The sequence below is a fragment of the Phyllostomus hastatus genome, unplaced genomic scaffold (assembly GCF_019186645.2).
Source record: "Phyllostomus hastatus isolate PE091 unplaced genomic scaffold, TTU_PhHast_1.1 phas_scaffold_12, whole genome shotgun sequence".
Taxonomy (NCBI): domain Eukaryota; kingdom Metazoa; phylum Chordata; class Mammalia; order Chiroptera; family Phyllostomidae; genus Phyllostomus; species Phyllostomus hastatus.
Genome location: NW_025334007.1, coordinates 13,330,700 through 13,344,960, shown reverse-complemented (window position 1 = coordinate 13,344,960; position 14,261 = coordinate 13,330,700). Strand labels below are relative to the sequence as shown.

At 46.7% G+C, this 14,261-nt stretch overlaps 1 protein-coding gene across 3 annotated transcripts in view; it reads right to left on the bottom strand.

Annotated features, from left to right (window-relative positions):
• Positions 1-1,404: 1,404 nt before the first annotated feature.
• Positions 1,405-14,261, bottom strand: part of RAI2 (retinoic acid induced 2) — a 62,688-nt gene continuing 49,831 nt past the window's right edge. For 2 of the 3 annotated variants that reach the window (XM_045855971.1, XM_045855970.1), the window contains exon 2: positions 1,405-3,401. In XM_045855971.1, the coding sequence (XP_045711927.1) occupies positions 1,767-3,377 (1,611 nt within the window). In that variant the 5' untranslated portion in view covers positions 3,378-3,401 and the 3' untranslated portion in view covers positions 1,405-1,766. The remainder of the gene's footprint in view (positions 3,402-14,261) is intronic. The other variant, XM_045855972.1, reaches the window with a different exon arrangement.

The following is a 14,261-nucleotide window of genomic DNA, read 5'->3' as shown; positions in this document are numbered from 1 at the left end:
ACTTGTGATGGTTGTATTTGAAACTAGGATACACATACCATGCTCAGGAAACCCACAGTGGGAGTAAAAATGGAAAAAGTCTGCACCACGTCAAAGCTGAGGAATGGAGTTTGGCTAGGGCAAAAGAACCAACTAGTTAGCCTAACAAGAAACAGCTATTTGGTTATTTACCATCGTGTCCCACTTTGAAAAAGAAATTTTAACAACACAGGAAAAGAGCAGGAAAAAGAAAAGCCATTCTGGGTGTATGGTGCATTCAGGACCAGCTAAAGCTGTAATCTTATACACAGAGGGCCTGGTAATAAAAGAACAGTCTCGCAACTGCTTTGCCTCCTGTTCGTGTTCACAGTAACAGCTGGATACATACTAATTGCAAGAAGCGAAAGAAAGAGCTTTAAGTTTAAAAGCAGGCATGCCATGATCAATCTCTCACCGGCATGGTTTCAGACAGAAGTGTGAGGTGGCACCTAGCAGGTCTGTTTGAAATGCACACTCACAGTTCTTCACTTGTGAAGCTGTCCTAGGAGAGCAATGTGCTGTTCCCTCCTCCCAGGTACATCCCTTCCATCCACCAAGAAGTGGCTTACACAGCAGTTCTCAGCCTCGGCACTAGTGACATTTGGGCTGGATTACTCTCTCTCTGGTGGGTGCTGTACTGTGCATTGTGGGATGCTACCCACCAGATGCCAGTAGCACCTTCTCCCCTAGCTGTGACAACCCAAAGTGTTTTCAGGCATTGCCAGATGTTCCCTGGGGGGCATGATCACTTCTAGGTAAGAACCACTGTGCTAAACTGATAAGAAATGTCTTTCTCTTCCCTCCCAGACCCCACTTCCAAATATCTATCCAGGGCCTAGAACACTGACAAGACAGACATCTCCCCATCCACCAGCAACAAACTTTCTTCTCTTTCTGAGTGGCCTTTGGTAATACTTTCGACTTGTAAGACTTCCAATTATTCAGAATTTATTACCTATGAAAATAGGTCCTTTCCAGCTAAATTCTGGGATGGAGGCAGGAAGAAAACAAGTAAATCATCCTTTTAGAGATATTTGTTTTAGTCTATGGAAAGTTCAGACACAGAATTCTACACACCAGTGTCTCTGTGAACTGAAATTTGGGCCTCGGGTACTTGAAACTCATCTCCTCCTACCCTACCCCCTTTGCCACATTTTTACAAATGAAGAAACCTAGAGGCCTAGAGGGGCAAGTGACTTGCTCAAGGTCATACATACTCCTAGTTCTATTTGGCCAATATAATTCTTCTTTGCCCAATACGCCTGAAGAGCTTAGGTTTCTAAACACAGAGAACTTGTAATGCTTTACATGTGACAGTTTGGGCTAAACCATGCCAGTTAAGGAATACAAATTTTAAAAATGATAGAATGCTGCAATCAATTAGTGCAAACAAACATTTATTGTGAAATATTCATCCTACCCTTTATTAGGCATTACATCATCAAAGCACTTTGTGGCAATGAAAATAGCTTTTTTACCCCTCTGATTCACCCAATATTCCATTAAAGCTGCAAAAAATGTGCAATCTGCTTGAAAAATAGGTTGCTCTTATTTACTCATTTGTGAAAAGTCAAAAATTAAAAAAGAAAATGATACTAGCTTACAGGGCCTCTAGAGCCAACTCACCTTCCTGCTTTCTAACTACTCCCCAAAATAATTAACAAAGATAATTTGTTTTAAATGCCTTTTTATAAAACCAATGCACCTTTCCCCATATTATAATCATAAAAATTTTAAAAAGCCATTATTTATTTTCTTGGAAAAAAGGTGGCCAGCCGTTGTTTTTTGATTGGGAGCATGTGTATTTCCTGGGAGTTCACTTTCTTGAACTTTATGTTTCGGCTTTTGACAGGTTTCCTAAGGAGCTCTGTGTTTCCCATGGATTCTTCTTGGCTGTTGATGTTGTAGCCCTGAAACACGGAGTCTTCTCTTTTGAAGGAGAAGTTTTTGGTGGACACACCCGAGAGACCTTTGATTTTGCCACAGAAGATAGTTGGCATGGCGTCTTCCACAGAGACAATCACCTTGGCCGCCTGGGAGTTGCTCACCATCTCAATGTTATTTTCAGCCTTGACCTCGCCACTGGGCTGGCTGGGCTGGCTGGGCTGGCTGGGCTGGCTGGGCTGGCTGGGCAGCTGAGCAGCATTGCTGCCTGTGTGGCTATCCATCATGGCTGAGGCCTCACAGGGTGTGGCAGGAGCAAAGGGCATTTCCATGCCTCTGGGCAGTTTGTCCATCACTGTGTGACGTGGGCTGTCCACTGACCTGCTGCTGTTATACAGAGTCTCAGGGGGAGGCTCAGATTTCCGGTGGGCTGCCAGCGATAGATCAAGGGCTGCATCCTCCTGGCAGATTGGGGGACTGACTTCTCCAGCCTTGAGCCAGGGCACCGACTTCATGGAGAGATCCAGGGCCTCATTCTCACCCCCCATCTTTATGACTGTGTGGCGGCTGAGCTGGAAATACTCCTTGGGCTGGAGGATGTCAAAGGGCTTCAGTTCCTCCTTCTCCAGAGGGGTGTGGGTGCTTTTAAAGGGGTGCAGGCCAAAGGAAGATGGTGGCTTGGATAAAGTGGGGCTGAACTTGGACTCAGAACTCTGAGGCACTGGGATGGGGATGGGAATTGGGATGGGCACAGGCAAAGGGACAATCACAGGGTAGGGCACCAAGAGGGTGGCTGGCGGGACCAGGGGGGACAAGGGGGAGTTAAAGGGCTGAGGGGGAACAGGGGCATATCCAGGAGGAGGCTGACAGGGTGGAGGACCAAGAGTGCCCTGTGCAGGAAACAAATTCTGGAGCACAGTTTCAAATGGCAACGTGGGCTCCTGCGGCTGGCTGGGGATGCGCAAGTCCAGAAGCTGAGGCTGGGTCTCAGGGTCCTCGGCTGCCTGGAAGAGGTTGTTGTGGATGGCATTGGAGGAGCATGGGGCCTCTTGTGGCAGGACTAGAGGGGAGTTGAGGTGCTGAAAGACATGCTGCTCCAGCACCACAGGCAGCTGCACGGGGCCCTGCGTGGTCATAACATAGGTGGCATTGCTGTTAGGGCTGAGCTCCGGTGCAGAGCTTCCCTCCACCTGCATGTGAATGGGCATCACCACTGGGCTCTCCCCAAGGCACAGGGGCTGCAACACAGTGGCAGCCACCTTTAGAGCCATGCCGCTCTGGGACTCAGCTGGGGGGTTCAGAATGGATGGGGCTGGCACCGTCACCAGGGCCTTCTTTACCAGGTCTGTGGAGTTGATGTTCCAGGCCTCTGTGGTGATCAGCTGGGCCATACCATTCTCCAGTCTGTTACTGGGCAAGGCAGGAGAGGAGTTGGTCATGTCCATGGAGAGGTTCTGTGACTGCAGATCGTCCATCACTCGCCTCTGATGCCACTCAACCTGCAACATAGAACACACAATATGAATGAATCTTCCTTTGCAGACAATTTATAATTGCCTTAAGAGCTCTCTTCACATCTTTTTAAAGTTTCTACATCTTAGTTAACCAGGGAGCATACCCATCTCTCTATGTATACATGCACATTACAGACATTCCCTAATACATACGAACACACCCATGTGATCAGCTGTGTGTGAAGAGCCCCAAATTTAACAGATGATTTTGATATAAACACAGATGTGTAATGACTAAATAGCCAAGTGGGGTTAAAAAGAGTGTTTTTAAGCCTAATACTCAGCTTATGTGTTTAGACTTCAACAGACACAAAGATTTATTCCACAGTGCTATATCAGACAGGTAAGATATGCAGAGATTTGACTCTTTCACATTCAAATAGGCAGCAGAAACTTTCCTTTTAGGAAAAAAAAAACACCTGTCATGTTAAAATATTCTATGAAAATGGAAGGGGGCCATTCCCCAAACTGCAACTGAAAAAAAATTTTTAAAATTAAAACAAAAAACTATCCAGCAATAATTCTTCTGAAAGAGGCTTAATAACAGGAACAGCAGTGCTTTACACAAGGTGGTCATTACAGTTGTTTCACTGTCTCCCTCCAACCAATTACATACCCTTTCCTCCCAGCTCTCTACCAGTGCAAATACAATCACTTCCATGAATGCTTATTAGGTCCAGCGTCACTTTCCCCAATCAGCTCCTTTGTCTGACCTGTGACCTCTCCAAATTTCTTTTAAAAAATATGTTATTTATTTTTAGAGAGAGGGGATGGGAGGGAGAAAAAGGAGAGAAACATCAATGTGTGGTTGCCTCTCACGTGCCCCACACTGGGAACCTAGCCTGCAACCCAGGCATGTGCCCTGACTGGGAATTGAACTGGTGACCCTTTGGATCGCAGCCTGTGTTCAATCTACTGAGCCACACCAGTCAGGGCTCCAAATTTTTAACTGTCAAGAGAAAGGGATGCTGATCACTCTAGGGCTGGGAAAATGGAGCACTTGTTGGAAACATGCATCCTCAAAGGTGAGATACACTCTCTTGATGTCCACAAAACCTCTGCCCACCTTCAGAGAGGCCAAAGGAACACAGCACAGGTGCTTCCTGGAGGAAGCAGGACTGTAGCTGCCAATATGGCTCTCCATGGAAACGTATCCATATTTAGCCTGGTTACCATGGAGAAGGCAGGCACCATGTCTAACTCCAGGATCTGTGCAGCCTTGCAGTCTGGTTGGGATCAATAATAATTCAATAATCCTCAGTCTTGCTGGGCATCTCTGATTTTTGACTTTACCTGTCTGAGTTGTCTAGACTTTAGTCCTGAGGTCATCTAGTCCTGCTCTGCTCACCACCAAATTATCAACACAGCCTCCAAAACAAGCAAGACAGACGGGCCAGAACTCCATGGGATTAGAAATAAACAAATGACACATCGCTACAGGAAGGCAGCTTTAACAAATGAGCAACTCTGTGATATTTCTAGATAATTCAGATGTGTCAAATGCATGGAACAAGGAGTTTCTCTGAAGCAGGAGGAGGGGAGGGCAAGAGGAAGGATGCTGTGCAAAGCATCACTTTGTGCAGAAAGACAGGTGGGTGATGTCCTTGGCAGTAGGCACTATAGTACACTGTAGACAGGGCTTCAGAGACTGGCTCCCTAGGGCCAGGGGGCCCTCTGGAAACCATGAGGTGACCCAGCATGCTGGTCAATAATGCCCCTGGGGCAGAGCAGGGAGGCAGCCTTCCCCTAGGAATCTGAGGGGGCTTGCCCTAACTACAGGGCCTGAATTTTTCTTGAGAAGAATGTTCCCTGATTTTGTCCAAACAACACCATACACCCAACATATCATTCATTCACTCATCCAACCAATTAATTTGCTGAATGCCTACTATATGCAAGCACTTTGCTGGGGGATAGAGATGCTGTGGTGGTCCACACAAGGTTCCTGCTTTCAAGGAGATTATAGTCTAGTATGGGCACATGCCTTTGATTAGACAGAGATTCATTAGCATGAGAGGGCATTAAAGTTATGACACAAGTGGCAGCAACATCAGCAGGACAAAGTTTTGTTGGCCACTTGCTAGCAGTCTTGTGAAAGCCCTGAGAACCTAAGGTCTCTTCTGGAAGGGTCTACCTTGTCCCTCTCACTGGCCAGAACTCTCAGGGAGTCATGAGAAAAGGCTGACAGGAAGCTGGGGTGGGGCTGTTGAGGACAAAGACAGCAATAGTCAGAGAAGATACCCATGGCCACCCATCTGAGGTAGCTTCTGATGGCCAGTCACTGGGAGAAGTCATGTTCTGTGCTTCCTGTGAGTTCAGGATTATCCAGCAATGAGACTGTTATTCTCATAATGGGCTGTACCTGTCCACACTTCCAGACATGGTAGCCTCCCTCCCTCTCTGCATTCCTCAATACCCCTCCCCCCCACCCCCACCAAGGGAGAGATGGCAAACTCCTCAATGCTTCCTGCCCTTGCTTCTGCAACATACCTTCAGGTGCCAGCTTTCATCTCTTCCTGCAAAACCTCACTCCTCTCCCTGCCTGGCTCTGGTTCTAGGCCTGGTACTTCCTTGGAACCTTCCTGCTCAGAGTGTGAAGAGGGGACCTCACCAGGGCAGGGCACCTCCCACAGGCCCCTGTTCTTCCCACAGATGGCAGAGCTCAAACTCACTGAGCATTTGCTATCAGCCAGGCCCTCTGCTGAGAATGCTGAGAACTTTCCGTGTATTGCCTCATTTAATCCTCAGAACAACCCTATGAGATGAGTTCAATAATTATGCCCATTTCATTGATGATGATTCCACAGGAAGGTTAGATAAATAGGTTAAGGATACACAGAGGCTGGGATTAGAGTTCAGGGTCAATCCCAGTCTCCTCCCTGTGGGAGCTGTGAAGGCCACAAACACCTCCCCATGCATTTCATTATTTGGCAGAGAGTCCCCTACAGACTCCTGTTTAACACTGAGTGCAAGGGGCCTGCAGAGGTGTGTGGGAGAGTGTTGAGAATAACATTTCTTCAAAGTGGTGGCCAGGTCCTTTCCAAAAAGTCATTGAACTATTTTCTCATTCTAGTTTTTCAACCAGGGACCTCCTCTGTCCCTTTCACCAGGGAAAGAGCTGAAGGGGTCCCCAGAATTCCTATCCTTTGGGAGTAAATGCAGCCCAAAGTGGCTTTGGTTCTGTTACTAGATGGGTAGGAGGCCTCTATACTCTCAGCCTCCTTCCAGTTACCCACCTCTCCCACCCTTACTAAGTCAGAGGTCATGTGGGTGGGAGGGCACATCAGCACCCATGAGTTACAGGGAGGCCATCAGCCCCTCTGCTGGGGCCTCACATCTCTGTACACAGGGCTGCACCAGATAGGACGCAGAACAGGGCACGATGGAGTGGGGGTGAGCAGTGTACAGCATATCAGGGGCAAAGGCCCAAAATCTCACTTCCACCTCCTCCCACACGACAGCTTTGGTCTTGCCTGGTGCCGCAGCCAACAAAGGCCCTGTAAGCACCCCAGCTCCTTCCCTGCAGAGCCACCACATGCTGAGAGTGCCTTTCCTCCAGCACTGAGTCCCAGCTCTCCATTAGGTACTGGGTGGAGCTGGGACTAAACCAGCAAAGGAAGCAGGGGCCTGCCTTTGTCTTGTACCCTCCTCCCACCATCCAGAAAGGCTCTCCCTCTCTTTCTCTCTCTCTTCCACCATCCCTGTCATTCACCCTGCCAGCAGGCATCTTAACTAGAGGTGAGCAGCTGGGGGGCCTGAGTGCACCCACTGTGGGTAGAGCATGCCCTGAAAGCAGCCATCAGCTCAGGGATGAGGGTTCAAAGGGTAAGTCTCTCTCCCTCAGGATGAGCCATGAAATCAGATAATACTGGAGAGAAGGAGGACGCCTGTCCTCCTGGTTGGCAGTGGAGTGAAGGGTGCACTGAAAACTTAGTCAAATGCAGCAGTGTCTCAGGAGACTCCAACTAGTGCTCCAGCAGAGGGGGCAGTGATTTTTTTCGGAGGCCACAGGGAACTTTTTGTTTGGGTTTTCGAAACATTGTTTGCAAATATATTGAAATGAGGTTACCAACCCATTCCCTTGCAGCCATCATTACTGGGGGTATGGGGCAGGTCAGTGAACAAGGCAGTGTGGCCAGTGCAAAGTGGGAGATGTGGGTTGTAGGAGATCCTCACCCTCTTGGCCCTTGGCTGGGGTTGGAGTTCTGGGGACTGGAGTTTGGGGTCCAGTCCAGTGTAGGTCTCCATGCCCTACTACCTATGGATGGAAACTCTGGGGAAAAGCCTCAGGGCTCAGGGCAGATGGGGAGGTGGGGAGGAACTGTCTGGGGCAGCAGTTGGGCTCAGAGGCCTGTGGGGTCACAAACTTGTTATCTGAACTCTGAACCCCTCATCTCACTATCACTATGAACTGAGTGCACCAGAGGCAGATTATTTTAGGATCAGCCCCTCAGGCTGGAATCTTCTTAGGCTTTTTCCCTCAGCCAGTCAACTCCTGCTCACCTGTTAGACTTTGGGGTCTCATCCTCTGAGAACCCCCCCACTCACTGAGCTCCCATGGGACCACAATCTACTCCTGTCTAGTCCTGATTCTCCTCTCATACTTGCAATGCTTATTGACTCATCTTCAGAGGGAAAGAACTGTTACCACCTCATCTTTATATCAGTATCTCTCAATAGCAGGTACTCAGTAAATACTTTCAGAATGAAGGAGAGCATGAAAGAGTATGTAAACCTTTCTGGGCCTTATGTTCCCACCATTGATAAATCACGGTGTGTTAAGGCTGAAAGAGACTTTAAAGCTTACATCTGTATCTTCTTCCTGACTCTCTTTACAGCTGAGGAAACTGTGACCCAGAAAGGCTAACTAAAACTTGCCTGAGGCCCTTTATTACAGATGTCACCCCACTCTCACTGTGGAAAGAGCAGAGGGTCAGGCCCCACAGGTGCCATGGAGGGTAACAAGGCAGCCACCCACCCTCACGAGCCAATGGGAGCCTCCAACAAGACAGTAGATGCAAAAGCACTTTGTGGACAGAGAAGTCCTATGGGGGTGAGCGTGAATGAATCCATCTTGGGCTCCTGTGTTTCTCTGACACACCCAGAAAAAAGAAAACCAAGCAAAGCTTTATGTGTGCTATTTTCCTTATAAGGAGTTACATTTGTGAAGAAGCCACCTGGGGCCTCACTACAGTGACCCGCCTGCTTCTGTGCCCTACCGGTCACCTTCGCCCCACCAGTCGTCTTTGCCCTCTGTGCCTGCCTCTCAGGCTTCTGGCCTCCACAGCATTGTACAAAACACTCATTTCACCCTATGGACTTCCATACAAATGGACGTCTTTATAATGAGGATTCACTTACAGCATAATTTAAAAAGTGAAAACACTTGAGCACTGAGATAATTCAGACTACTGTCCAGGTGCCAGAATCCATCTATTTTCTTGCTGTGGGTATTTAACACTAAGTCACACATGCACACTCACTTACAAATAACCTAATGCCCTCATTCCTAAGACCCTCAGCCACATCTTATATGATCCCACAGGGTTCCCTGAAGTGAATGTACTAACTGAAACTGAAGGAATATCAGAATGTGACTGTGAACCCCACACTGACCCAGGCAGTGTCCCTGAGACTGCTTGAGGCAAAATCTGGTTTTTGAGCCAGAAATATGGACAATAGCCCTGGGGCATGTTGGGACAGGGGCTTGGTTTTATTTTGTGAATTGAATGCATTTTCACCACAGAAGCAACTATCAAGATGAACCAGAAGTCTACAGCACCAAGTGCTCCTGAGCAAATGTTTTAGGACTGGGTACTGGGTATGATGGGCAGGGGTTAGTTACCTCATAGCGATTCAAGGCAGGAGCCATTGCCTCCTTGGGGGCCCTGTAAGGACCCTATGACTACCAGAGTGAGGTCTCTGGAAGGTGAACTCAGCCTCAATGGAAGTCATCTTAGTGATTTGGGCTACACTGGACAGATTCCACCTCAGGACCCAGCTGCTCCAGTGTGAGCTTTGAAGTCTCCTCTTCTGGTCTCTGTCTCAATGCTGGAAATCTGGAAAGAATGAGGTACAGGCCCTGCTCCTGGGCATGTCCCCTTCAGCACCAGTGGCATATGGATGTGGCCTGCTTTCCTCTTCTAGTGAAATAAGCCTCATGTATGTTGTGCCTAGCAAGAGAAATTTCTTCCTCAAAGCATTCATTTAAAAAAAAATTCTGATAATTCTTTGAAGAAATGTGTTTCCCAAGTGTAGATTCTCGACAGCTTTGCTTTTTGTGGAGCCTGTAGGCAGTTATCAATCTTTCCATGTCAAAACCAGGTGGTCTGTGTCCTTGTGGCTCAAAGTGGCATCCTTGTATCAGCAGCAGCATCCCCTGAGAGCTGGCTAAACATGTGGATTCTTAGGCCCTGCCCAAACCTCCTGAATCAGAATCTGCATCTCAACAAACTCCAGGTGATTTATGTGCAAGTTAAAATCTGACAAGTACTGGCTTAGAGTTCTCAAACTTGGCTACACATTAGAATTGTCTGGGAACTTTCAAAAATGCTGATGCCTGGGCCCACCACCAAGACTCTGATTTAATTGGTCTGGGGTGCAGCTGGGGCATGGGAGTTTTTCCGAGCATTGGGGTTTTTTAAAAGTCCCTGGGTGATTCTAATGTGTAGTCAAGTTGGGAACCCTTCATCGAAAGGCCAGAGAATAAGGCAGCTGGTCAGCCAACCTTCTTTGTGGCAGACCTTGCTCCTTGCTTCACAGAAAAGGCAAAAGGCATGAACCCTGAACTCCCTCAAGTTCCCCCCAGCCTCACAGCGTCTCCCCATGTTCCCCCACCCCCAGGACAAGATGAGATGTCTTTTTTTTCTTCAAGGCTGACTTCCCAGGGACTCTCTGCTAAGAAACCTAACCCCTTCCAACTGCACCCTATTCTGAGGATGTTTTCCATCCAGTAAGTAGGTTCAGCTATACCCTCAACAACTGATCAAATTCTATATAGAAATCACTAACCATTTACTAGTTAAACAGGCAAAGCATAAATTTCATCCTTTAGTACAACGTGGATATTGTTTCACCATTCAGGGCCTGATATGAACTAAATATATAAGAGGTAATTCCAACTGGGTAAAACATGGTTTTCCTCTCCTGATAGGATATAATAATTGTTACCGAATTTTTTGGACTGTAAGATGCACCAGACCATAAGATGCACCTAGGTTTTAGAGGAGGAAAATAGGAAAAAAATTTTTGAAGCAAAAATGTGGTAAAATATTTAATAACATAAATAACATAGGCCACCCCCTGGCAGTGATCCAGGTAAGCTACATTTAGACTATAAGACACACCCCCTTTCTTCCCAAATTTGTGTGTGTGGGGGTGCGTCTTATAGTTTGAAAAATATGGTAATCACTTGCGCCGGTGATTAAATTTTCTGAGCTTTAAACATCAGCACAGGGCCTTTCTGCTGAAGCTGTGAACATAATTACCACACAAATTGTCTCCCCAAATTGTTTAAAATACAAAGAATACACAAACCAGTCACTCACCTTATGCCCAATTGCCTTTTACACTCAGACATCAACACAGCCTTCCAAAAGGAATATGACTACCTAGGTTTGCTTTGAAAATGAGCACCCCAACATGTTACTTAATATATTAAAACAATGGTGGCCATGTAGTCTCACCTTCATGAAGATGGCTAGTGGCTGTGGGGAAGTTCTGCCAGAGAGAACAGAGTGTAAATCTTAGCTTTGATATGATATTGATGGAAAATGGAAAAGGTGGGCAAGTCAGAGGAAGTGGTGGACCTGAGTGTCATAAACTAGTCATCGACACCAGGGAACACCAAGGTCTTCCCAGAGAGTGGGGTAAGGTAGTCAGGGGGTGCCATAAAACTTAGTTATGTTCATTTTATCATCTTATTCTTTTTACTCTCATTTTCTATTTTGTAGCATATGTAATAAATAAATACAGGAAGACATATATACTCTAATAATGTGTGTGTTGAGGGTATGTTCAATTTTTTTTTCTAATAAGAATGAAGTTCTGGCTCAGCTGGAGAAATGACATTCTAAAGTGCCAGTGAGAGTTCCAGGGTCCCTCCGTCTGAACAAGTTTTAGGGTCACTGGCCCAATTCACCCCCTCCCCCATTTTTCAGAGCAGGAAACTAAGGTTCAGGGGTTAAGTGAGGCTCAAAGGTTGTAGAGTTCACCAACTCCCAGACCTGTGTTCCTTCAAAAGACCAGTCCCTCACCCATGGATTTGGTTTCAAATTTCACTTGTGCCCAAGGGGTCCCTTGCTATATCTCTATCTTTACCAGCATTGAACACCAAAGTATTTCAGATGGTCTGATTCAACCATCAAAATGTCAAACAGAGTTTGATGGGTGAGATTCTTGATTTAAAAAAAAAAGATGAAACAACCTTTGAGTCTGCAATACCTAATAGACAAGTGATTGAAACAGAAGAGATGAAATTCATGACACACATACACATGAACTTTTTATGACAGTAAGAAAGACATTTTGTGTCCCTGAGAATCAGTTTCTTCTTCTGTAACCTGGGGGTACTGCCCCATTCTCATCGTGGGGTGGAAAGTTAATTCAGGCTTCTCAGGAGTGAGTAGTGTCTGCTGAGGAGTCAAACCTGGCCTTCTAGGAATTGCTGTGGGCCATGAAGGATGGGTAATTGTGGGCTTCTGGGAGAACTGGAAGGAAGAAGGAAAGGGCAAAACTGGGGTGGGTCTGTCTGAGCCACTCCCATGACCACTGAGAAGACTCTACTCCCTACCCTCCCAATTCTAAAGAGAAGGCCACAGGGAGCTTAGGGGAGCACCTTGAAGGGAGGGACCAGGAATTGTAAAAAGGGAGACATTGAGAACCGAGGTGGGTTCTTCTGGGAGTTCTGGTTCACCTTTAAACCAGGCCAGGGGGAGTAAAGTCTGACAGGAAGGGAGAAGGTAAGAAAACTTCTTCAGCTTCAGTCTGACCATGATTTGTTTCTCTTGGGACTGAACTTCCTATAGCAGGGCAGTCTCTGTGGACTAAAGACATCAGAACACTGGCAAAGATCCCACTATGTGCGAAACATGCCTACTATGTGGTCCCTGCTGGGTCTCAGGTTAGGGCTGGGCCTTGCCAAGTAAACAGGTTTGTACAGACCTGGCTGAAAAGACAGATAGTAAATCTGGACAAATCTGAAGAGTTCAGGGAAAACTTCATGCTTAGAAGCAACAGCTCACAGGCCTGGTTTTGTGTTGGTGGCTTTGACTGGGTTCCACCAGATCACAAGAGGGATCTGGGAGACCGTCCTGCCTCCTTTCTCACCCAGGTGGAGAGTGTCAGCTGACTTTGCACTTTCATGCTCATTTATATTCCCTGTCACCTCTAGCCTGCTCACAAAGGACCTATGGCAGCTCCAGGGCCTTGTAAACCTGGGTGCAGGGCTGGAACAGGGAACCATGTTTACATCCACTCATTTTTTTATTCTTTCAAAAACTATCTGAGCCCTGGCAAGTGTGATTCAGTTGTTTGGAGCATCATCCCATAATCAAAAGGTTGTAGGTTTGATTCCTGGTCAGGGCATATACCTAGGTTATGGGTTCAATCCCTGGCCGGGGCTCATACAATCCCTAGTCTGAGCATGTATGAGAGGCAACTGACTCATGTTTCTCTCTCGAATTAATGTTTCTTTCTCCCCTTTCCTAAAAGCAATGAAAACATGTCCTTGGGTGAGGATTAAAACGAAAAAACCTATCTGAGCACCTACTCTGTGTTAAGGAGGCACTTCCTGTCCCTCCACTCTGGCACTGTTTTCTCCATAGGCCTGTTGCCTTCTCTCTTGGCTCAATTCCCAAATGATTAACCAATTGATATTCTGCCAGGGTTATCTGCTTCTAACAGGGCTCCTTCAAGACCCACATTTCTTGCAGAGATAAAGGAATAAGTCTTTAAAGAAAAATGTCAGTCCCTAGGCAGCAGTGGAAAAAGATGTTGGTGCAACGACTTCTTTACAGTAGAGAAGAAATGCTTATTCTCTTGAGAGAACTGCCTCTGAAATGAAGAGGAAAGAAGTGCCCTCCCCAAGTCCTGATGAACCTCAGTGGAAGGTGAGAAGCACACCTCAGAATCATAGGAGAAAATTATAAAGAGCTGCTGTTGGTGGCAGTGGGCTGTGAGAGTCAGTGAGGATCTATTCCTGTGTCCAGCCAAGGCCCCACAGCCTACAGCTGCACACACAGAACCCCAAACATCACCAGGTGCTGCTGCCGGAGCAGCTATCTTGTACAGTAGGAGCACAGGTCATGTTTAAGGTCTCAGGCCAGGGTCTGTCATGTTAAAAAAACTATGTCTTTTTTTTTCAAAAAGGAAACCTCTTAAATATGAAACAAAGAGTAGGGTGAAACCTGCCTCTGGATGAGAAAATACTTCTAATTAGATTGAGATACAAAGGTTAAATTTTTGTTCTGGGAAAAGGGCTGTTTATAATCCCATGTCATTAGCAGGACATTTTCCAGAGACTAGTGTGCCAGAAATAGACCCTCTAAAGGGTCACTGGAAGGAAGGGGTGTAGATTTGTGAAGTAGAAAGGACTGGAGTTCAGATTTTCCCTTTCTTCTGGTGCATGTGGGCCCCTCACCAATCGCTGGCACAGAAACAGTACCAGCCTCACCCTGAGTACTGGATACCCCGTGAGAGTGGTCAGAAGTACTAGTTTTGAACTCAGACAAGCTTAAGTTCAAATTTAAGCTGTCTACATTTACTAGCTGTGTGACCTTGGACAAGTTAGTTCTAAGCTTCAGTTTCCCTCTGTGCAAAATGGGGATAAAAAAAGACCTGGGATGG